Genomic DNA, 23,930 nt, shown 5'->3' on the forward strand with positions numbered 1-23,930 from the left:
TCTCATCACTCTGAGAACACCATCCCCACAGTGAAGCATGGTGGTGGCAGCATCATGCTGTGGGGATGTTTTTCATCGGCAGGGACTGGGAAACTGGTCAGAATTGAAGGAATGATGGATGGGGCTAAATATAGGGAAATTCTTGAGGGAAACCTGTTTCCGTCTTCCAGAGATTTGAGACTTGGACGGAGGTTCACCTTCCAGCAGGACAATAACCCTAAGCATACTGCTAAAGCAACACTTGGGTGGTTTAAGGGGAAACATTTAAATGTCTTGGAATGGCCTAGTCAAAGCCCAGACCTCAATCCAATTGAGAATCTGTGGTATGACTTAAAGATTGCTGTACACCAGCAGAACCCATCCAACTTGAAGGAGCTGGAGTTGTTTTGCCTTGAAGAATGGGAAAGAATTCCAGTGGCTAGATGTGCCAAGCTTATAGAGACATACCCCAAGAGACTTGCAGCTGTAATTGCTGCAAAAGGTGGCTCTACAAAGTATTGGCTTTGGGGGGGTGAATAGTTATGCACGCTCAAGTTTTCTGTTTTTTTTGTCTGATTTCTTGTTTGTTTCACAATAAAAAATATTTTGTATCTTCAAAGTGGTAGGCATGTTGTGTAAATCAAATGATACAAACCCCCCCAAAAAAATCTATTTTAATTCCAGGTTGTAAGGCAACAAAATAGGAAAAATGCCAAGGGGGTGAATACTTTCGCAAGCCACTGTATGACCGGAAGTGACTTTTAGTAGCAGGTTAGGAGAACATTTTCGCTAACCCTTCTCCTAACCTGCTACGAAAAATTCACTTCCAGTCGTAGCTGTATCGAAGTGGCGTGTTTTTCGGGAATCTCCTCTTTCAACGCCATGCAAGGGTCACGTGAACCGTTCTCTCATTCTCAACTCATTCGAAAAGCAATACCGAAATACAGGCATTTGAATAAGTTCAAACATAATCTATGCTTATATTTTTCTTGATATTAGGCTACTACAGTATCCGCAATGTGTAGGGCTCATGTTAAACCAAGATGCTTTTATTCAAAGCTAATTGAGATAAATAATTTTTACAAAAAAGCCTATTCGCAATGAAGTCCTTTTGGCAGACGTTTACAAGATTAGACTACTGGCAATAACCACTACACTTTTCAATTGTTATCTAATTTGCAATAAAAGTGTGTTTGGTAGGTCTATAGGTCCGTTGTCTGTCATTTTATCAATGTATTCATGTTTTTACTGTTCTAACAAATCTGTAAAACTGCTTTCAGTAGCACACACAGTACAGTTCCACAGGTTGTTGGTGGCACCTTAATTGGGGAGAACGGGCTCGTGGTAATGACTGGAGTGGAATCAGTGGAATGGTATTAAATACATCAAACACATGGTTTCCAGGTGTTTGATGCCATTCCATTTGCTCCATTCCGGCCATTATTATGAGCTGTTCTCCCCTCAACAACCTCCTATACTATAGTACATGGTGAGAGAGCAGAATTGTGCTGCCAGACTAACCAACCTCCCACACATCTCAAGCCTGTCAATGTATTATTGAAAGCATCCATCGGTCTCCCTCAAACGCCGCCAGAAAGAAAAAAACTGTTCCAGAACAAACAAGAAAGGATGGGTGAGGGCTTTTGTTACATGCCTCTCTTCCAGCCCCCCTTTTAAACATGTCCCCATCAAAATGCTCTGAAAATGTGATGCATAGCATTTAGTGCCAATTAATAAGACAGCTTTAAAAACAAAAGACGTCAATTGAGGGTCAAAAAGGCCTTTATGAACAGAGGATAAAGAATTTAGTCTTTAAACAAACACAGCTTATGTGCAACATCAAACATCAGCAAACATAATTGTCTATCTCCCATTGCTTTCTGGTCTCGAGGCCAATGTGTTTTGCATTACTGTTATATGAACAAAATATAGACATTATACCAACATCTTGATCGACAAATAATGCAATCATCGGTCAGTATACCCTCTCTGTCACTGAAGATCTGGTCTTCCGCTTTGGCCATACTGACTTTAAATACATTAATTTATCGGTCACCTCTGACCATACGGTATATGGAGAAGTAAAAGTACATCAAGATATTGTATAGTCTATATGGCGTTTCAGTTTCTCAAAGCAGTTAGGCAAGTTTCATTGCTACCAAAAATAAAACTTGACAGGCCAATGGATTTTTCCCTGAAAATGACTATTGCTGACAAAACTAATTGCAATCCACAAGCTAGACTCACATGAGGCAGGGAACCTTGACCCAAATGGGCACCTGTAAGCATCTCACAAACATAAGTCACAGTACCACTCCACTGCAGATGAAGCACCACAAATTAAGGAAGAATAGCGCAAACAGCAGTACTCTGATGCACAACACAAATAATAACTTAGTAGGTGAATAGAAAAGAGATCAGTCAGTTTATGCGAGTTGCTATATTTCGTTAAAAACATAACTTAGGTTTTCTTCCACTTTATGGTTTGCAAGAAGGGATAAATAAATAAACAGTGTTTCTGTACTTTACCACTGTCTTTTGACATTGTCTCATCAGAATGTATCTGGTTGTGAGTGTGTGGCAGATGGCGAGTCACAGGAGATATCATGCTGCATGTACATTAGAAAATAAATAAAAACTACAAAGAAATCATTACCAAGCACAGCAGCCTCAGTGTATCAATTAAAACAGACAAGGAATTGTTACTTGGAGTCCCCACATTTGCTTCACTGTAACATCAAAGGGAATTCCGATTCAGAGGGTAATTTCATTGATATACATTAACATACACATAGATAAGAGTTAGAACCACCATTGTTAAACCATAGTTGGGGATCCCCTGTTAATATTGGGCTGCTACCCAAACTCAAGTGAAGTGGGTTAAGAATTCAAGTCTGGGCAATGAGTGTCCGTCGCCACACTTGTAGCCACATAGTCCAGAGACGCTGTATTTGGCTGAGCTGGGGTACTACATCTCCCATCAGGCCATGCTCTCCCTCTCTTCCGCCGGTCCATTTGCACTCCTCTTCACTTTCTTCACTCCGTCCCCCATCGCCGTCGAGGTCGTTATTCTGAGGAGGCAGCAGAGAAGGCATAGGATTTAGTCCCAAGAATAGTTTTTATAAATAAATGTAAACCCTGAAATTTCCACCACATCCCAACATTCAGTAAAGATGGAACAAGCATCTTTAACATTGGTTTAACTTCATTTGGATAGTCCCTCTTAGATGATTGACTGATGCTCAGGGGAAAGGACCATTGGATTTGAATTAAATACTATGATAAACTGGCCCCAGACCATGTACTATCCAATTAACTAGGTTTATTAACCATCCCTAGCCACCCAACCAGTATAAGAAATGCCTGCATATTGCATACAATTTACATTTAATAAGTTAGTTGAACTCAAGGCTTGCCTCTAGGTAGAGTTTTACCAAGTACCTGCCTCAAGCACACAAAATGGGAGTACCATCTAAAGAACCCGAAGGAGTTTTTGAAATATTCAAAATGTTCCACTTTCTTTGAAAGCCCCCCTCAGGCTGCTCCACAAACATACAGACCATGTTTAATTCATACTGTATGTGGTCCCACTTTAAAAGTTCCCTAACACTTACTGTATGTATTTAAATAGTATAGACAGGTACAGTATAAATACAGATTGTACATCCAGTGTTGAGACTGTTGATGTACATTTTATTTATTTAACCTTTATTTAACCAGGTAAGCCAGTTGAGAACAAGTTCTCATTTACAACTGCGACCTGGCCAAGATAAAGCAAAGCAGTGCGATAAAAACAACAACAACAGAGTTACATATGGGGTAAACAAAAAACGTACAGTCAATAACGCAATAGAAAATCTATATACAGTGTGTACAAAAAGTTATGGAGGTAAGGCAATAAATAGGCCATAGTGCAAAATAATTACAATTTAGTATTAACACTGGAGTGATAGATGTGCAGAAGATGATGTGCAAATAGAGATACTGGGGTGCAAATGAGCAAAATAAATAACAATATGGGGATGAGGTAGTTGGGTGGGCTAATTACAGATGGGCTGTGTACAGGTGCAGTGATCGGTAAGATGCTCTGACAACTGATGCTTAAAGTTAGTGAGGGTGTCCAGGTCTGTTTTGATGTAGATCTGTGTGTCGTCAGTCTAGCAGTAGAATGTATCAATGTGTCAGTCTAGCAGTAGAAGTGAACACCATTATTTTGGATCAGGAGGACAAGAGAGAGCATGTAAATTAGTTATAGAATGTGGCTTAAAATAGAGCCTTGAGGGACACCACATGAGTTCCCACAGTTAGGCATCACCCATGGCAACATTGTGTATTTTACTCTGATCACACACTTTGGTTGTTTCTCCTATCTTAGTTGAATGCACTTCAGTGAGTCAATAAAAAAGGGTTACAGACTAGGTCATACATATAACATAAACAGTTGTAGGGAAGTTCCTGAGCTCCAGACAGAGAATCAAGGCACATTACCTGGGCCCATATTCATAAAGCCTCTCAGAGTAAGAGTGTTGATCTAGGATCAGTTTTGCCTTGTATATTATGATGAATGGACAGGGGGGACCTGATCCTATATCAGTACTCCTACTCTGAGAGGCTTTATGAATACCGGCCTCCATTTCATGAATATGTTTTATTATAGAAATGTATTTTTAAAAAAAGAGTCCTCTTTTGAGAATGCCAAAGCCATAAAGTAGCAGCCCTATTTACTTGACTTGCCTCAGTAAACATGTTGTGTACTGGGACTGGCTTGATGTATTGAATGTGAGTTCACCACTTACAGATCGTAGCTCAGGACCTGAAGCAAGGATATGCATATTCTTGATACCATTTGAAAGGAAACACTGAAGTTTGTGGAAATGTGAAATTAATGTAGGAGAATATAACATTAGATCTGGTAAAAGATAATACAAACAAAAAAACATGCGCTTTCTATTTATTTTTGTTCCATCACCTTTGAAATGCAAGAGAAAGGCCACAATATAATATTGCAGTTTAGGCGCAATTTAGATTTTGGCCACTAGATGACAGTGTGCGCGCAAAGTTTCAGATTGATCCAGTGAAGCATTGCAATACTGGACTATTTTGTATCAAGTCAGCCCAAATCTGCCGAATTGGTCAATTGATACATTTTCAAGTACATTACTATAGAGAACATACAAAAATGATATAGTAATACAAAATGTAAGTTTACACACTCCCAGGAATGTCATACATGATGGATCATTAGCTTATACACTAACTTTCACACATCTAGATGGCCGGGCGGGGTGGGTGTGGAGCCAGAGACAGCAGGGGTTCAAACTGTAGAACCCAGTTCCTACATTTGAATATAACAAAACGATGCTACATTTTATCTCTGGGACCCTTAGGATGACAAATCAGAGCAAAATTACTGAATGTAAGTACATTATTTACCTTCGGAGGTGAACGTATCAAACCAGTTGCCGTGGTAAGTTTTTTGTTGTTGTGCACTCTCCTCAAACAATAGCATGGTCTTTTTTCACTGTAAATTGGACAGTGCAGTTAGATTAACATGAATTTAAGCTTTCTGCCCATATAAGACATGTATATGTCCTGGAAAGTTTGCTGTTACTTACAAACAGTCATGCTAATCACATTAGCGCACGTTTGCTCAACCGACCCGTATACGGGACACTGATCCCGTAGAGGGTAAGAGTTGTTGTGGCTGGAATAATCAATAACGCAAGGCCAAGAGAGACATTTCAAAAGCAACCACCTCCTCATTATGTTCAATAACCGCTTGGAAGAGAAGACATCCTCGTAAACCCGGCAGCTGAGTCAACTATATACACCACACTACTTTTCAGAACATCCACTGAAGCACCGCCGCCCCCTCCCCCCGGTCAGGAATCAACAGGGGGAAAGAAGTGTGGAGAAAATGTTTGTGTTTGTACACTACTGTACTGTATGTATTTTAAGACGTTTTTGCATGACAACATGCATTGAATTTGTGTTTTTTTCTGTACAAGTACACATGTGAGTCTGTTTGTATTATACACCCGAGTGAGTTTACAGTCATTACTGTAAGCTTGTGTGTGTACGCTTGTGTGTGTGTCCACTCTCCCTTCAGCTCCTGGTCTGTGGGTCTGGTGCCAGCTCCCCAGGCGAGTGACCCAGTTCTGGGCATCCAGGCAGGCGGGAGGAGAGCAGGACGCTAGAAGCCGGACAGGAGGGGGAGAGGGAGGACGGCGCAGCCTAGACCCAGTTTACCAGCTGCACCTGGCACTCCTGCTCCTCGCCCCATAGAGTTGAACCTTCATCGTGCTCCATTGCAGTAGGAGTCCTGCTTGGTCTTGCTTGCTATAGGCCAACTCCTGGCATTCAGGCCCTAATCTCTCATGTACAGACCAACTAAACATGGTAGTAGCGTCTGTCAACAGACTGTGGGATGCGACGACTAACGAAGAACTTTGGTCTAGTATGCAGATTTTGTTGTTGTTGTGAATCATTTGGACAAATCACGATTTTCGCAGGTGCTCTCATCTTTCGAATTTCGTAAAAGGGGAGGGGACATTGGGTCCATAGACTTGCCTGAAATTTGCAGTTTCCGTTTAAGGAGGTGGTTAGTGTATTTATTAACACTCCTAAATTAAATAGAGCATCTGACCAAGTTACGCAAGATTTTAGTTCTGGGTTACCAAGATTATTATAAATCAAGAATGAACAACCCTGCTCCTAGGAGACCTAATGTTGTTTGTACAGGCATTTCTCTGCATTTCTCCTTTGCCAAGATAATCCATCCACCTGACAAGTGTGGCATATCAAGTAGCTGATTAAACAGCATTATCATTACACAGGTGCACCTTGTGCTGTGGACAATAAAAGGTCACTCTAAAATGTGCAGTTTTGCCACACAACACAATGCCACAGATGTCTCAAATTGAGGGAGCGTGCAATTGGCATGCTGACTGTAGGAATGTCCACCAGAGCTGTTGCCAGATAATTTTAATGTTCATTCCGCTACCATAAGCTGCCTCCAACGTCGTTTTAGAGAATTTGTCAGTACGTCCAACCAGCCTCATTACCGCAGACCACGTGTAACCATGCCAGCCCCTGGGATCACGCCAGCCCAGGACATCCACATCCAGCTTCTTTACCTGCGGTATCGTCTTAGACCACCACCCGGACAGCTGATGAAACTGTGGGTTTGCACAACCGAAGAATTTCTGCACCAACTGTCATAACAGTCTCAGGGAAACTCAGCTGCGTGCTCGTCGTCCTCACCAGAGTCTTGACCTGACTGCAGTTCGGCGTCGTCACCGACTTCAGTGGGAAAATGCTCACCTTTGATGGCAACTGGCATGCTGGAGAAGTGTGCTATTCATGGATGAATCCCGGTTTCAACTGTACCGGGCAGATGGCAGACAGCGTGTGTGGCGTTGTGTGGGTGAGCGGTTTGCTGATGTCAACGTTGCGAACGGAGTGCCCCATGGTGGCGGTGGGGTTACGGTATGGGCAGGCATAAGCTATGGACAACGAACACAATTGCATTTCATTAATGGAAATTTGAATGCACAGAGATACCGTGACGAGATCCTGAGGCCCATTGTCGTGCCATTCATCCGCCACCATCACCTCATGTTTCAGCATGATAATGCACGGCACCATGTCGTAAGGATCTGTACACAATTCCTGGAAGCTGAAAATGTCCCAGTTGCATACTCACCAGTCATGTCAACACCCATTGAGCATGTTTGGGATGCTCTGGATCGACAGCGTGTTCCAGTTCCCGCCAATATCCAGCAACTTCGCACAGCCATTGAAGAGGAGTGGGACAACATTCCACAAGCCACAATAAACAGCCTGATCAACTCTACGCGAAGGAAATGTGTCACGCTGCATGAGGCAAATGGTGGTCACACCAGATACTGACTGTTTTTTTTATCCATGCCCCTACTTTTTTAATTTAAGGTATCTGTGACCAACAGACGCATATCTGTATTGCAAGGGAAATCCATAGATTAGGGCCTAATTTATTTATTTCAATTGACTGATTTCCTTATATGAACTGTAACTCAGTAAAACCATTGAAATTGCTGCATGTTGCGTTTATTTTATTTCAGTGTATATAATTAATAAACACAGTTGGTTCTGGGAAGTTTTTCCAAAATCCTATTTGGCCCCTTTGGGTGAGATACAACAGTCTACACAGAGTGAGGTAGAGAGAGAACAGGGAACAAGGACACATGGTGCCACCAGCTATACTTGGGAAATAAAGAACCAAAAAAAAAGAGAATAAGGTTGAAGAGCCTGGAGAGAGGTGGAAGGAGAGAAGAGGACGAGTGCGGCATTGTGACCTGGATGGAGGGATGAGAGCTGGAGGGGAGGAAGGAGAGAAGAGGACGAGTGCGGCATTGTGACCTGGATGGAGGGATGAGAGAGTTGGAGGGGAGGAAGGAGAGAAGAGGACGAGTGCGGCATTGTGACCTGGATGGAGGGATGAGAGAGTTGGAGGGGAGGAAGGAGAGAAGAGGACGAGTGCGGCATTGTGACCTGGATGGAGGGATGAGAGAGTTGGAGGGGAGGAAGGAGAGAAGAGGACGAGTGCGGCATTGTGACCTGGATGGAGGGATGAGAGAGTTGGAGGGGAGGAAGGAGAGAAGAGGACGAGTGCGGCATTGTGACCTGGATGGAGGGATGAGAGCTGGAGGGGAGGAAGGAGAGAAGAGGACGAGTGCGGCATTGTGACCTGGATGGAGGGATGAGAGAGTTGGAGGGGAGGAAGGAGAGAAGAGGACGAGTGCGGCATTGTGACCTGGATGGAGGGATGAGAGAGTTGGAGGGGAGGAAGACAGCTTGGGAGGAGGGCGAGAGGACATTGGTTAAGTATCTCAGGGACGTCGACATACTGACACTAAAAACAGATTGAGGTAAAAAAAACCTGTCTAAAATAAGAAAACGGTAGACAAGGTGAATGGAAGCAGGTCTGCTGGTTTCCTGCATGTAGGCTGGAGCAGGTGGTGACCCAAATAGCCATGAACTGACAGCGTTTTAACTACTTTGCAGATATGAAACAAACAGACAATCATAATATAAGTAAAAAATATAAAATACCCAGTTTATGCTTCAAAACCAACTTCATAAGAGGTTTTGACATACATTAAGGCACTGTTGGCAGAATAGATGGATGCAGTTCAATGCATGATTAATATAATTCACCAATACATTTCTTGGTAGTCCCAAAAATATTGCTATCAGGTTGTAAACCACAGCTGGCCTTGTACATTGTTTGCTGCCACAACCCATTCGGGATGCACCGTTTCAGTTTCAATGACTCAATATTCTGAACAAAATCGGATGACTAACTAAGGCTGGGAATGTCAATACACGCAAACTAGCAGGGGCAATGATCACAAGTCAGTCATAACATGGCTAATAGGCTAGTGCACGTGTCAAACACAAGCGAGTATAAATGAGTCAACAGTTGAGTCATCTACTTTATGAAATGACAGCCTGATGTGCTCTTGTCGGTGAATTCAACTTCAATTGCGCTGATTTCGTGTGTCCCGTTTCCGGCGCGCAGCAGAGGGAAAGTGTACAGACACATACCACAGCCCTAGCTAGGCTACTAACATGTTGCAGACTGGCTTTGGTTTTTAAAGCTTGACAATTTCAACTACAATAGCTACATTTTGAGTGTACCATAGAGCAATGCTGAATTCAACTACACTGATGATCCACGCAGTGCAAAAAAATTAAAAACATGTTTTAAGTTTAAATGATAGTTACCTTTGTGTTACTTGGGAGTTATTAAATACTTTTTGATTATGGTCACAGCATATTATGCACATTTGCAAGCATATCAGCAAAGACTGGACAAATATTATTTCTCTTTTGTTTTAATATGTTCATAAGTAGACATTATAAAGGGCCATATTTTTACAAATAAAACTATGACCAGTTTGGATCGCAGTTGCACGTTTTGTTGTAAAAACAAATAGGCTATGTCTGGTCCGCAAATTCGTTGTGTTTTTTAAAATATGGTCTGTGCGCTGATTGAGTTTGACACCCCTGGGCTAGCTTATCTATTTATGTAGCTAGCTATTTATTTCGCAAGCTAAAAACACAGAGCCTAACGTTAGCTAGCTAGCTGCTGGGAAGATGTCATGTCATTGGAGGAGGGTGAGTGACCAACTTTTCCCTCTCATATCGTTTTTCATTGGCTACAGCTAGAGAAGCTGCAGGTGTCATTTGGTTAGCTAGCAATAAATGTTAATCGCTTTGCTAGCTAGCTTGCTATGCTGAACTTGAACGACTTATCCACAGTTAGCATATCTCTTAGTTGTCAATCAAATGTATTTGGCATCGATTAAATGGGCGGGCAGGGAAGTTCGCATTCAGTTGTCAAAACATGGGTTGGGACAAGCACGCATTGGCAGGCAAGCTGCAGAAGGACGAGCAGACTACTATTCCCCATCGTTTATCAGTGCCATTTTGACCGCCAACTAGCTGAAAAGGCTTTTCTAATGTTCTCTCATTAGATTTTAGCTCATCTCACTCTGACTAGCATTAGTTGTTGATCTTGTTGTGAATAGGCAACTAGCCTACCTTTTCATGGTTGTTTGATCAATAGGACTGTGAAGTTCCCAAATGTAAGACTCCCTAGGTATTTACATATTTGCAGAAATCCATTCCGGTGTATTTTGTGGCGAATGCATTCTGATGATCTAAAGTCGTGCTGTTGCTACTGCCTGTAAGCACACAGTCCAGTTCAAAGTGAATGATGGCAGGCCTGTGTGGCAAATGGCTTAATTGCATATAGGCCTACTGTAGCTTTGATTGGCTACGGCACACCGGTCTGTGTAGACTCCGTTCCTGGACACGACAGAAGTTTTTATTCTGTTTTATTTACTGCAGTGTCTATTAATTGTCCAAACGCACAACCGCTTTCCCTCTATATTGCTATATAATTTTCACAAATGATTACTATATGTAATTCCCAAACATTCTATGAATTGATGAAAACGTGAAAAATGACCATATCTATGTTCTCGCTTGTCAGAAAATGTAAAAAATAAAATAAAATGTAATTCTTCCTGGGGGTCTATATGAACAGATTTTAATAAGATTTCATGTTGCTAAAATGCTGTCAGTTCCACTTTAATTGGGTTGCTCTCCCATCGGGTGCCACAGTGGCCTTGGTAGAACTCTCAGCGTTGCAGGTGGCACCTAGGCTGGCAGGGAGAAGCCACACAGCTCTCAGACCAGACCATATTGGGAGGGTTGACACTTAAGCTCAACAGGTGGAGGCGATAAAACCGACACCGCTTTTCATGTGGGCCACAATGGCGAGTAAGGATAGAGGAAGTAGAACAAAGAGAGGTGCCTGGTTTACAGTAAGTGAGGGTTCTGTTTTGACACCATCATGCCAACCCAAACCGTACTGGCTCTGATGTTTTTTCGTTTACATTATCCTTTCCAGCACGATTACAACCCCTATGGTAGATGCATAACCAGGCCAGACCTGTACAGCTTGACAGTCAATTCGGCTCAGCAGTGTGAAAAACGGTACAATTTAGCGACGAATTCGAGACAAAAGCCAGCCATTTGTGACTCGTTTCAGGAAACTAGGCATATGTCGCGAGTCACTACTTCACAGGAGAGGCATTTGAACGCAATTTGTTTTATTTTAACAAAATGCGTTTTTTGGCAGAAATGCCCTCTGGAACATGTGAACTTTCATGTGCCTTTAAAACAAACTTGTATGCCACGGAAAAAGACAGGACCTTCCCGCTAGCCATGATTGGCTCAGATAATGGATGGGCTGGACATGCCGAGAGATGAGTTCGGATTGGTCTGCCATGTAGCTCGCTTCTGTCTATAACATGAGCTGCTTAGTATGTGTAGGTAATCCTTTCTAAAGCAGCTTTTTTGAAAGATATCACGAAAAACTGCACAAGTGTTGCTAAGGCTCTCCACTTTCTGGAGGACCGAGTTTTGAAATCATCGGAATGCCCGGTGGAAGCAGAGTATGATAGCTAAGGAGATGGAGAAAATTCAGGCATTTGATTGCAGATATGCAGAGGGAGTCGAAAAGAGAACACAAAAGGCTGTTGTATAAACCACCTGTCTAGATTACATCTTCAAACTAAGGGCAACCATGGCATCCGTGACAGAGGGAGAAGCGTTCATCCATGTATACGGGTAAGATATTATACGTTTCTAATTTTGTCAGAAAGTCGTTTTCATTGCAAATTAAAGCGTACTGTTAGCTAGCTAGCGTTAGACCAAATTGAGGCGGTCGGTCACATTGTCTGAGCTCTGACTATTACTTCTGACTTTACGTGCCAAGATTATGCTGATGTGTGCTTGATAATGATTTGCTGCTGGTCAGACTCACACTTCCTCCATCTCCACGTCATCCTCCACAGAGAGCAGCAGGTAGGGGTTGTAGGAGGCCGGGCGGAACTTATGGCCCGTCAGGAAGAAGAACGCCAGCGTGGCCAGCTCATCCAATAGCTGAAGACAAGGAGGAGAGAGAGCGAGAAAGAGACATGGGTAGAAATAAAAAGTGTGTCAGTACATTGTAACAGCTAAATGTAAATAAAATAAATGGATAAAAAATGATTTTTCAATCAAACTGGTTTTACTAAGGATTAACATACTGTTAAAGTATTTAACTTGGACTACTGTATCTATATATAGTATTATTTTACCGTTAAAAAAAACATAGGTGAACACCCACCTGGTACAGCCACTTCCACTGAAAGGGAACAATGAACTTGATGAGAATGGCGATTATACGGGTGAAATAAATATAGCATACAATCTGAAGGAGAGAGAGAAATACAGACATTAGATAACCGATAAACAACAATTTGCTGAACATAGATATAAACACGTAACTGGATCATCCCTCTTTTTAGAGAGCGAGAGGGAGACAGGCAAATAGGGAAGCATAGAAAGCAAAATGCGTTTACATAATCAGGAAGATTGACATTGGCTGACAATCTGAACATCGATACAACCGATCAAGATGGAGGAGAAAGCGAGAACCCATTTGGTCTGCAGAGTGGACATTACAATAAGAGAGGAAAATTAAAACACCAACAAGACAGACAAATAAAAAAAACAGACCTTCAACAGAGAAAGACACCGCAACTGTTGTAATAACTTTATGGCGGGATTTCACACGTGACTATTCATGATTAAATGAATACAAATAGAGAGCTGTGAAAGTGGAGTGTTTTTAGGGAGTCCCGTACAGACAGACGTAGACACAATGCTTGGTGTGTTTCCATTTAAAGGCGTGCGTGTGGCTGTGTGGCCTGCAGTGTGTATTGCTGGAGTGGTGTGTGAGGAGACAGAGTGTGTCAGAAGAGCATGAAAGAGGAACCTTACCATCACATAGTAGTGCCTGAAGAGCTTCAACTGGGCAAGGTTGATGGCAGCTGCAAAAAGACATGAGCAAAAAAAAGCACATTCATTAGTAAGATAGCAAAGACCAAATCCCGGGAGAGCTTTTCAACAACATCTGTCATTTCCCTCCAAAAATAAACATGGCTCATTTGAGTCACCTTTTAGAGCAGTCAGGGGATGAAGAAAGGGGTTTTCTAGAAGTAGAGTATATGGAACTTTTTTTTATTAAAACACCTCTAAAACAGAACATTGAATGAATCAGACGGGTAAAGGTTAGGGGTAGTTCTAATTTGAGGAGTTTTGCTGACAATTCGAATGCATGTGATCCAAGACGTTTGGCCCGATAAAAATCTGTAGAAGGCTAAAAAGGCCCATCAGAGAAGACTGAGTGTTGGATGTAATAATGCTGCAAAGTGCCTTGATGCAATCTGAACCCCTTCCAACAGAAATGTGACCCGAGGGGAAAGAAATGGAGGGCGACTTGTACAGTAATTTATCATTCTCACACCGTACAACTTCTTCCACAGAAGTGGGCCTTCAAAAAGGGGACAGTAAGTATCAAGTGTGGATCTTACTGTGACCTAGTTAGGACAAAAAAAGCCCACTTTGAAACCAGGTGAGCAATTCTGGAAGTGCTGTAACAACCTACTGTAGAATCGAGGAATTTTAACACTATGTGCCGTAATCTACTCAGCCTACAGCGGTTACCTACCCATAAAGACAGACTTCTGAAGCTACACTAGGTTATTCAACCCTAAATGATTTATAAAAAAGACGCTTTCTAGCAGGCGAGGTTGACATACAGACATCCATGTGGCTCTGAGTGATAACTTCTGCTCTGATGAATAAATGATATGTACCACACATACTGTACACAAACGTGCGCGCGTGCACACAATTTTGACACTAAGAAGTGAAGAGCTAAGGGAGTTGATACAGGTGCACTGAGGACGAAACGAAACTCAATTAGCGGCATGGATCCAAATTGTGCGCCGCCCTATGGGACTCCCAATTACGGCCGGTTGTGATACAGCCTGGAATCGAACCAGGGGGTCTGTAGTGACGCCTCAAGCACTGAGATGCAGTGCCTTAGACCGCTGCGCCACTCGGGAGCCCAAATAGTGGATCATTCATTTGGAATGGTTACTCCATTATCTCTATGGGCTGTTCATTGACTTAACGGAGCATCCACGTAGAATTGAAACTGGTCAATCAATTACAGTTTAATAGGAGGTCACTCAAAGAGAAAAAAAGCACTTGAAGGCACGATTCCTAAATCTTCATGAATGTTGTCTGAAAATTGACGTTTTCTCGCATCGAATTGTATTCAATGTAGTTTTGGATAGACAGCAATCAATTTCTATTTGATCTGTTTAACAACTAGGAATTATAACACTAACACCAAGAATACATGGTAAGATTGCACCTTTAAACCGGTGAACTCTGTCTTTAGAGTCAAAATGGTACAAACAAATATCTTGGGGATTGTCCTATATCATCCTGCCTACTGTTCAATTCAAAAACAGGGGAATGGAGTGTGTCCAAAATTAGACATTTGACCCTATTCACACACAAACAGAACCTTCTCTGAGCTCCCACTCATGAACCAGCTCATTGACAAGTGCCATAAAAAAGATGTCTGTTACAGTGCCCTGATGAGATGAGCCCAACCTGACTGCATGTGAAAAGGCCTGACATTTCGGTAATGAAACAGATCTGGTAGCTGTGCTTTTCCCTTTCCTCACCTGGTCTAATCAAATCGCGAGAGCATTAGTAGAATGGGAATTAATGAGGTAGCTGAAAACGTCAATAGAAAAACTGCTGCATGGGACAAGAAGGGGAGGAGAACAGAGCAGTGGTATTCTACCGTTACCTACAAGTTCCTGAGCCTGATGGTTTTCTGTTCTACCTGATAATTATACTGAACAAATATATAAAAACGCAAAAAATGTAAAGTGTTGGTCCCATGTTTCATGAGCTGAAATAAATTATCCCATAAATGTTCCATATGCACAAAAAGCTTATTTCGCTCAAATTCTGTGCACAAATTTGTTTACATCCCGGTTAGTGAGCATTTCTCCTTTGCCAAGATAATCCATCCACCGGACAGGTGTGGCATATCTAGAAGCTGATTAAACAGCATGTTCATTACACAGGTGCACCTTGTGCTGGGGACAATAAAAATTTGCAGTTTTGTCACACAGATGTCTCAAGTTTTGTGGGAGCGTGCAATTGGCATGCTGACTGCAGGAATGTCCACCAGAGCTGTTGACAGCGAATTGAATGTTCATTCCGCTACCATAAGCCGCCTCTAACATCGTTTTACAGAATTTGGCAGTACGTCCAACCGGCCTCACAAACGCATACCATGTGTAACCACGCCAGCCCAGGACCTCCACATGCGGCTTCTTCACCTGCAGGATCATCTGAGACCAGCCACCCACACAGCTGATGAAACTGAGGAGTATTTATGTCTGTAATAAAGCCCTTTTGTGGGGAAAAACTCATTCTGATTGGCTGGGCCTGGCTCCCCAGTCATGTGAAATCCATAGATTAGGGCCTAATGAAATGATTTCAATTGACTGATTTCCTTATATGAACTGTAACTCAGTAAAATTGTTGCATGTTGCGTTTATGTTTTTTGTTCATCCATCTGACACATTCTTTCGAATGAAATAAATATCCCTGGAGCCTTGGTTATTGTATTCTCATTTGTATGAGCTATAGCAAGTTCCTTGGCAATATGACTTGGCAGTGGCATATGTTTGTACTGGTCCCCCGTGGGAATCGAACCCACAACCCTGGCATTGCAAGCGCCATGCTCGACCAACTGAGCCACATGAGCTACCGAGACATTGGCTTACCGCCGAAAGAGTGTGGAACTGTGCAACTATCAGGATGTAAACCCTGGCATGGAAAAATAGTTTTGAATGCAACGCTGCTCTTTAAAGGCTCTCTCATTCCTCACCACAGCCCCTGACCATCATAAGCCAATCAGAGCTTTAACCGATCAAAGCCCTTATAAACCTCAAAATGAACCCCCCCCCCCCCCATGACAACATTTACATTACATTATAGTCATTTAGCAGACGCTCTTATCCAGAGCGACTTACAGTTAGTGAGTGCATACATTATTTTTTTAAATATTTTTTTTTATTGGCCCCCCGTGGGAATCGAACCCACAACCCTGGCGTTGCAAACGCCATGCTCTACCAACTGAGCTACATCCCTGCCAGTCATTCCCTCCCCTACCCTGGACGACGCTGGGCCAATTGTGCGCCGCCCCATGGGTCTCCCGGTCGCTGCCGGCTACGACAGAGCCTGGATACGAACCAGGATCTCTAGTGGCACAGCTAGCACTTGCGATGCAGTGCCTTAGACCACATTACCCAACACCTTGGGTCCCAGCTCTCCTCAATGTCTGAATGTGTGGGAGGGATGAGTCAATGGTTTAAAGAAAGCTGAACTATGACCAACTATGATGTGGAATGCAGGGTGAAGCACAAACAGTGAAGGGAGGGCAATGAATAAGTTAGTCAGTTGGAGAGCATCCAGCTATGACAGAAGAAAACGCTCACTATAAAACTAAGCTTTTAGGAGAAAGTCAAAAATAACACTGCCCATGACCTAGATTAGGATTTGCCCTTAAAATATTCACCATTTCACTCCACAAACAACTTTATTATTTTTCCCAAAAGACTTTGGAATTGTTTAAACTTTTATGAGAGGTTGCTTGGGTTCTGACTAAAATAGCTGGGGTGAAAAACTATTCCAGACTACAGTTTTAAACTTTGTGGTTGGGAGTAGGACCATGGACATGATGATATGGAGTTGATTTTAAGTGGAAAGGTCCCATTAGATTAAAAGTTTTAACTCCCTGCTTGCACTTGTTATTGAATATGCTGTCACGGTAAGGTGACCAACTGCAGAGAAGCACTGGCACACAAACATTTATGTTTTTTTAAGTGAACAAGCAGCATACCTTTCCCATCTGTTGATGACGCCTCTTGTAAATGTCTGATGGACCTGTGGACAAGTGAGAAAAGGAAAACGTCAGACCAAGTGGAAAACTGGAGAAGAGTGGCCATTATCTAAAATAATCTGTCTTTCAGCTGGTCTCTGGGTACTTTGGGGCGGGGCACCTTGAAAACCAAATCCTAGGGGAAACACTGCCCATAGAAACCTCAGTCAGAACTCACCAGACCACGGGGAAGAGGATGGCACCGCAGCACAGCAGGTCCACTAGGAAGAGCACCTCTTTCCACAGGCCGTACTCCGTGGTGCCCTCCTCTGTCGACTCTAAGATTATGTACGCCACGTTTGCCAGCACCTGGAGGGGTCAAAGGTAATGTGCTCCCATCAGTGCCACTGCAGTCCGCACTAGGTTGCTTTTGGCGAAAGATTTCTAAGATCAGCCTATCCCTTGTCACTATATACATATTACCCATCATCGTGGTAGTCTTGCCTTTAGGTACAAATCTAGGATCAGCCCATCTTGTCATTGTAGACGTTATCAACTACAATGGTAATCTTGCTTCAACAGTTAGATGGTTCTACATGCATGGTATTGTACCTGTAGTGGAATGACGATCATGAAGATCTTCTTGTCCTTATCCGAGAGGATGTGCTTGACAAAAGCCCAGCCGGTCCCTATCAGGGCAATGGTGATGAATAAGAGTGCCCCCTTCAGTCTGCAGAAAGAAACACAAGCATTGCTCGCTCATACAAACTGACATAACGACACTGATACGTTTCAGTGCAGGTGAAGAAGGGGAGACAGTGAGGAGGCCATTTTACTGGTGAGACTTACAGGTGAGTGATATAGTAGACCACAGCCCATCCTTCTATGGGGAAGCCCTGGTTAGAGATGTAGTAGTAGTCAATCTGGAAGACAGACGTCACAGTCAATGACTCAAGCTGATATAAAAAAGGGGACAAACTAAACTATATTCAATTTGATTCAATTTTTAACCTCAAAACTCGGAAGCACCACTTTTTTTAGCAGTTAAATACAGCAAGGCTTGGATTGTAGTCCGTGTGCTCACCGCGTGGAAGATGAGTGAGAGAGACTTGGTGAAGGGGAGAGCTGTCATGAGCCAGTGGATTTTATAGACATCAGCACTGCCAGAGAGAGAACAAGAGGGGTGGGGGGGGGGGGGGGGGGGTAACAACATTGGGTAGGTTTATGCTGATGCCAATACATTAATAATGAATCTCAACTCAACTAGGGAAATAGTTATCCTTGTAAGTCGCTTTGGATAAGAGCGTCTGCTAAATGATGTAAATGTAAATCATTTGGAGGAGTAGGGTAATCCCATGATATTGCGTTGGTATGGAGGTAAATGTTTGGCTATATGGTGCCCTCTACTGGTCACTGTAAAACAATGCAGGCGTGACTGAGGCAAGACCTCTGCTAATCATTTACATTTGAGTCATTTAGCAGACACTCTTATCCAGAGCGACTTACAGTTAGTACATTTCAATAGCATTTTCTCAGGAGCTCATAGAGCAGTCATAGAGCACTCTGAGGTAAAGGGTCATTACATGAGGCACACTGCGTGGCATGCTGACTGATCAGACTAGTGAAGATAAGGGAAAGGTGGATACCTAGTCAGTTGTACGACAATGCATTCAACCGAAATGTGTCTTCCGCATTTAACCCAACCCCTCTGAATCAGGACAAACAGAATAGTCACGCAGTCTTCTTCAAGTCTTAAGAAAGGCACAGCAATTATCAACACAGTGCGGACATCTCCTGTGCCGCAATACCCCCCCCCCCTCCTGGGCAACTCACCGCTGAGTGCGGAGAACGTGCAACCACAGTGTTCCGAGGAAAAAGAAGAACATAGACATGATGATGTAGAGCTTTGGCAGGGGGATCTCTCCAGCAGACAGGAAGCTGTTGGGGTTCTTCTCCTCGATGCTGATCTGAAAGCATCCCAAATGTTGGTTATACAAAATTTGACCATTCAGACACAATGATGACCAAGTGTGGCTAAAATAATGTTTCATTTTATTATAAAATAATGTTCCTGATGTGATTTAGACAACATAGAAAATGAGGAAAAAGTGGATATTGGTATGGGGCTAGGTCCATTTCAATGATGTACGAATAGAGGATGATGTCCTTCTGACTAATCAGGAAATATCACACCCGATAAACCAGATACAAACTTCAACTTGCAATAAAGAAAACTACGAAGAGGGTCTAAGAAACTCACTTCCATGCTGAAGCGGAGGGGGTTAACCATTTGAGTGTCTTTGCTGTAGCAGTTGTGGAAGTAGAAGTTGTACAGGCCTTGCTGCTCGTCTGTGCTGACGTTGAAGTGAAACTGCACACAGGGAGTAGAAAAACCATCTGTGACCTGTGTAGCCCAACTCAGGCTAAATAAATTATATTAGCCTGGTGAACGACTCTTACCTGAAAGGAAAATACTTCTTTGTTTCTATGGAGTGGAAAAGGCACTTCAGCCTTTTTCTGTGAATGTCAAGAAAAGAGAGTGACATCAGAAGACGTGCTTTGATGAAATGATGGCTGGATCACAATCCTTAAAAAGTCCTCATTCACAAACCCTTGGCTAAATTAGTAACTGGGTAAAACCCTTTATCTGGAATGCAGCCCTTGGGAGCCACTGGTTTTCCTGTATAATTTCCATTTGGTGACAGACCGACATAGATAAGAGAGAACAGGTCCCTTGGTGAATCAAACCCACTAAATCAATCAAAACCACTTAAATCAGTTTTCAGAGGAAAAACAGTGACAGTCCAAACCAGAGATAAAGCATGTTGGAATTACTGTGCAAATAAACTTGTTTCACAAAAAGCTTTCACAAAACGTTGTTTTGTTGATTAATAGTTATATTTAAATGTGCAAAATAAATGTTGTATAAGGATGACCCAGGAAACATAGTCACGTATTTTAATGGAGTGTGACCCTAAGAAGATCTTTGTAATATGCTTACAAAACCGCCAGACACCAGGGCTCCAATGAAAAATATGTACCATTTTGCCGTCGGCATGGGTAAATGGACGAGGGAGCAAGATTGAGATCCAGATACTTATGTTCGTACATTGTTTGAGGTCAAAGGGTTACATAGTATCTATACTGAACAAAAATATAAATGCAACATGGAAAGTGTTGGTCCCATGTTTCATGAGATGAAATAGATTATCCCAGAAATGTTCCATACGCACAAAAAGCTTATTTCTCTCAAATTATGCACAAATTTGTTTCATCCCTGTTAGTGAGCATTTCTCCTTTGCAAAGATAATCCATCCACCTGACAGGTGTGGCATATCAAGAAGCTGATTAAACAGCATGATCATTACACAGGTGCATCTTGTGCTGGGGACAATAAAAGGCCACTAAAATGTGCAGTTTTGTCACACAACACAATGCCACAGATGTCTCAGGTTTTAAGGTAGCATGCAATTGGCATGCTGACTGCAGGAATGTCCACCAGAGCTGTTGCCAAATAATGTAATGTTAATTTCTCTAAGATAAGCCAATGTTGTTTTAGAGAATTTGGCAGTACGTCCAACCGGCCTCACATCCGCAGACCATGTGTATGGCGTTGTGAACAGAGTGCCCAATGGTGGCGGTGGGGTTATGGTATGGGCAGGCATAAGCTACAGACAACGAACACAATTGATTTTTATCAATGGTAATTTGAATGCACAAAAATAGTGTGACTAAATCCTGAGGGCCATTGTGAGGCCCATTTTTTAAAAGGTATCTGTGACCAACAGATGCATATCTGTATTCCCAGTCACGTGAAATCCATAGATTATGGCCTAATGAATTTATTTCAATTGACTGATTTCCTCATATGAACTGTAACTCAGTAAAATCTTTGAAATTGTTGCACGTCGCTTTTATATTTTAGTTCAGTATATGTTGAGGAATATTCTTACCTCTGCAACATCCCGCTTAGATTTACTCTCACCTAGGATTCAAAGGACAACATTGAGAACAAGTTTAGTACAGCAGATAAACAAACAATATATTCAACCATTGGTCATTACTTACACTGCTCAAATGCAGAATTCCTCAGCTATCTCGAACTTTGGCGTAAATCTACCATCAATGCAAGTTTACAACATGTCCTCATCTCAAGTCAGTATTTATTCAGCCCTAAATAAATGTATGAACTTTAATGAGGAACCATACCGTCACCATGGTCTCCCACAGGGTTGGCGTCCTCTTTCACCTTTACAGGTTTCTGTTGGTCAGCTCCAGTCTCAACGCCTATCGTCTCTCGGAGGCCAGGGAGGATGTCAGGGAACACATTCTCCTCAGATGACATTTTCATCTTCACCCTGAGTCACACACACAATGCATGTTTAGCCAAAGTTATGGTATAAAATGCAGCTGGCAATAACTTCAAAAATAATGTTTGGCTGTTTAAAGCCACACTCCTCAATATGATTCCACCCACAGTGAGCCCATAACTCTTACCAGGCCGTCATTGTAAAAAATGATTTGTTCTTAATTGACTATCCTGGTTAAATAAAGGTTAAATAAAAAACCTTTATTTGTAAACAATGGTAACTCTTTGTAGAGGGCACATGGGGTTGCCAGCGGTCAGACAGAAACTCACTCATTTTTCTTGAAGTCAAATAACAGCAGTGCCACAGCGACATCACTGCTGGGAGACTTCTTAAGGACACAGTAGTCCAGATCTTGATCATCCTGTGCACATACCAAACGTTACTGATCTCATACTGTTAGTAGGAGTAGCTCCTGTGTGTAGGCCTAGTTCGTGTTGAAAAGCTTCAGTAATAACAAAACAGCTCATCTTAGACTAGATTGAATACTCACTAAATACGTGGAGAAGCCATTGCTGCTCGTCCTATCCAGACTGAATCCAACCTGAATAAGAAACAGGCAATGATTACAAAATCGACGTTGGTCAGACCCATGCATTTAGTAAATAAGAAGACTAAATGTACCTGGCTACATCATTTCCCAATGTTGAGATTTCTTAAATGGGACTTCTCATGCAATCACAATTCCTAGGAAAGTTATTGAACTGACATTGAAATGGATCTTACCGTGGAGCTGTCAATCTTGTCCAGATTCTCCCCAGTAAGGGTAAGACTGGACATATTCACTATCATGTAACCATGTTTGTAGAAGCCAAAAGTGTTCAGGTGGACTTTCTGCCGAATGTCATCCTGAAAGAATGTACGTGACAAATACACATTTATTTTGATCAACGTCACTTTTCATTGACGTTGTTGCGTCAGTGTATTAAAGAGATGAGCTGGCCACAACACACTTAGTCAATAATTGTGGCCTAACATTTTTTATCACAGTACAAGGTGGCCAGCTAGCCAGCTATTAAAGCAGAAGCAACATAGCTAACAAGTGTAGCGCTTGTTAGCTCAAACGTTCAGTGGATAAACATGTTCAATACAATTAGAGACGAACAAGTATTAGGACGTCATGTCGTATCCACAGCAAATTAGCTACACTAGGCACTACATTTATTATGATGAACCGCTAGCTAGCTAGCAGCTAGGTCTGATTGACATGAAACCCTATTCGCTTTTGAGACAGCACGCGGCAATATGAAACTGGCAAATACACCTACCTTGAGTATAAGGTGATGTAACCTGCAATGGCTTTCTCTGAGAAATAACAAAAATAACACAATAGTAGCCGTCAACATATATATTTTGTCGGTCGCCATTTTTCTAAAAAATCATAATTGCAAGCAACACACTTCCGGCAGGATCTACGTACTGACGCATTAAGAAAAAAATTCAGCTACGTCGTACGTTTTAGATAATCTTTTGTTTTGGGTAATTCTTCTTCTTCGTCTTCTTCTTCTGTGGGTTTTATCGTCGGTTGGCATCCAACGTTATGGTGCATTACCGCCACCACCGTACTGGAGTGTGGGCCAGAGACAGGGATAAACTAACTCCTCCTACCTGCCAACCCTGTCTCTCTTAAAAAAGACAAAATATGTGATACTATATCTAATGACGTTCTACTCAATATACTCTTTAAACTAATTTCCTGTATCCCCTTCTCCCTCATACTGAATCTCATCCTCTCTTTCCCTCTGATACTGCCCACACTGTAGCAATACATGCTCCAGTCTCTATTTCCTGACAATAATCACATTTTCCTGATGGATGCTTTCCTATCACGCTTAGTGTCTTATTCAACTGGCTGTGTCCCACCCTTAATCTTGTAAATATAGCCTCCTCTCTTCTGTCCCTTCCTACAGTCCTCCCCTCCCCGACTTTCCTCTGTACTTGAAATAAATGCCTTCCCTTAATATTTATATTCCACTGCTCCTTCCATCTCTGTATATATCAGTCTTTTAGCCTCTGCCTTGCTCATTGACACTTCAACATCCCCATTTTGGGTAATTATTTGTTCCTCGTATTTTTGTACCAAAAATACAATACTTTTCCTCATCTGTTTAACAACAAATGACATGTTCTGTTAAAAACAATTTCACCTTCATTGGCTACATTCCAGGCCGTGTGCAAAGCAAGTCAAGCACCAAATAGCAATGCCTGGAATACAGGAACCACAT

General features: G+C 42.3%; 1 protein-coding gene across 2 annotated transcripts; it reads right to left on the reverse strand.

Moving 5' to 3' along the window:
- Positions 1-1,743: 1,743 nt before the first annotated feature.
- On the reverse strand, positions 1,744-23,126 carry gpr107 (G protein-coupled receptor 107; the record flags this gene model as incomplete). 2 transcript variants are annotated; one of them, XM_084159978.1, is made up of 18 exons in its annotated part: positions 22,974-23,126; positions 22,432-22,554; positions 22,199-22,249; positions 21,978-22,069; positions 21,548-21,696; positions 21,292-21,323; positions 19,799-19,855; positions 19,599-19,709; positions 19,172-19,305; positions 18,423-18,498; positions 18,188-18,261; positions 17,951-18,068; positions 17,577-17,707; positions 17,360-17,403; positions 13,360-13,409; positions 12,704-12,787; positions 12,359-12,477; positions 1,744-3,050 (listed from the first exon to the last, which is right to left on the reverse strand). In XM_084159978.1, the coding sequence occupies exons 1-18, from the start codon at positions 23,070-23,072 to the stop codon at positions 2,960-2,962; spliced, it is 1,635 nt and encodes a 544-aa protein (XP_084016104.1). In that variant the 5' UTR covers positions 23,073-23,126. The 2 variants fall into 2 exon arrangements, with proteins under 2 accessions (XP_084016104.1, XP_084016105.1); XM_084159979.1 differs by lacking the exon at positions 1,744-3,050 and having other exon boundaries at positions 12,355-12,477; positions 22,974-23,116.
- Between the last annotated feature and the right edge of the window lie 804 nt (positions 23,127-23,930).

The sequence above is a fragment of the Coregonus lavaretus genome (genome assembly GCF_964263955.1).
Source record: "Coregonus lavaretus genome assembly, chromosome: 4".
NCBI classification, from domain to species: Eukaryota; Metazoa; Chordata; class Actinopteri; order Salmoniformes; family Salmonidae; genus Coregonus; species Coregonus lavaretus.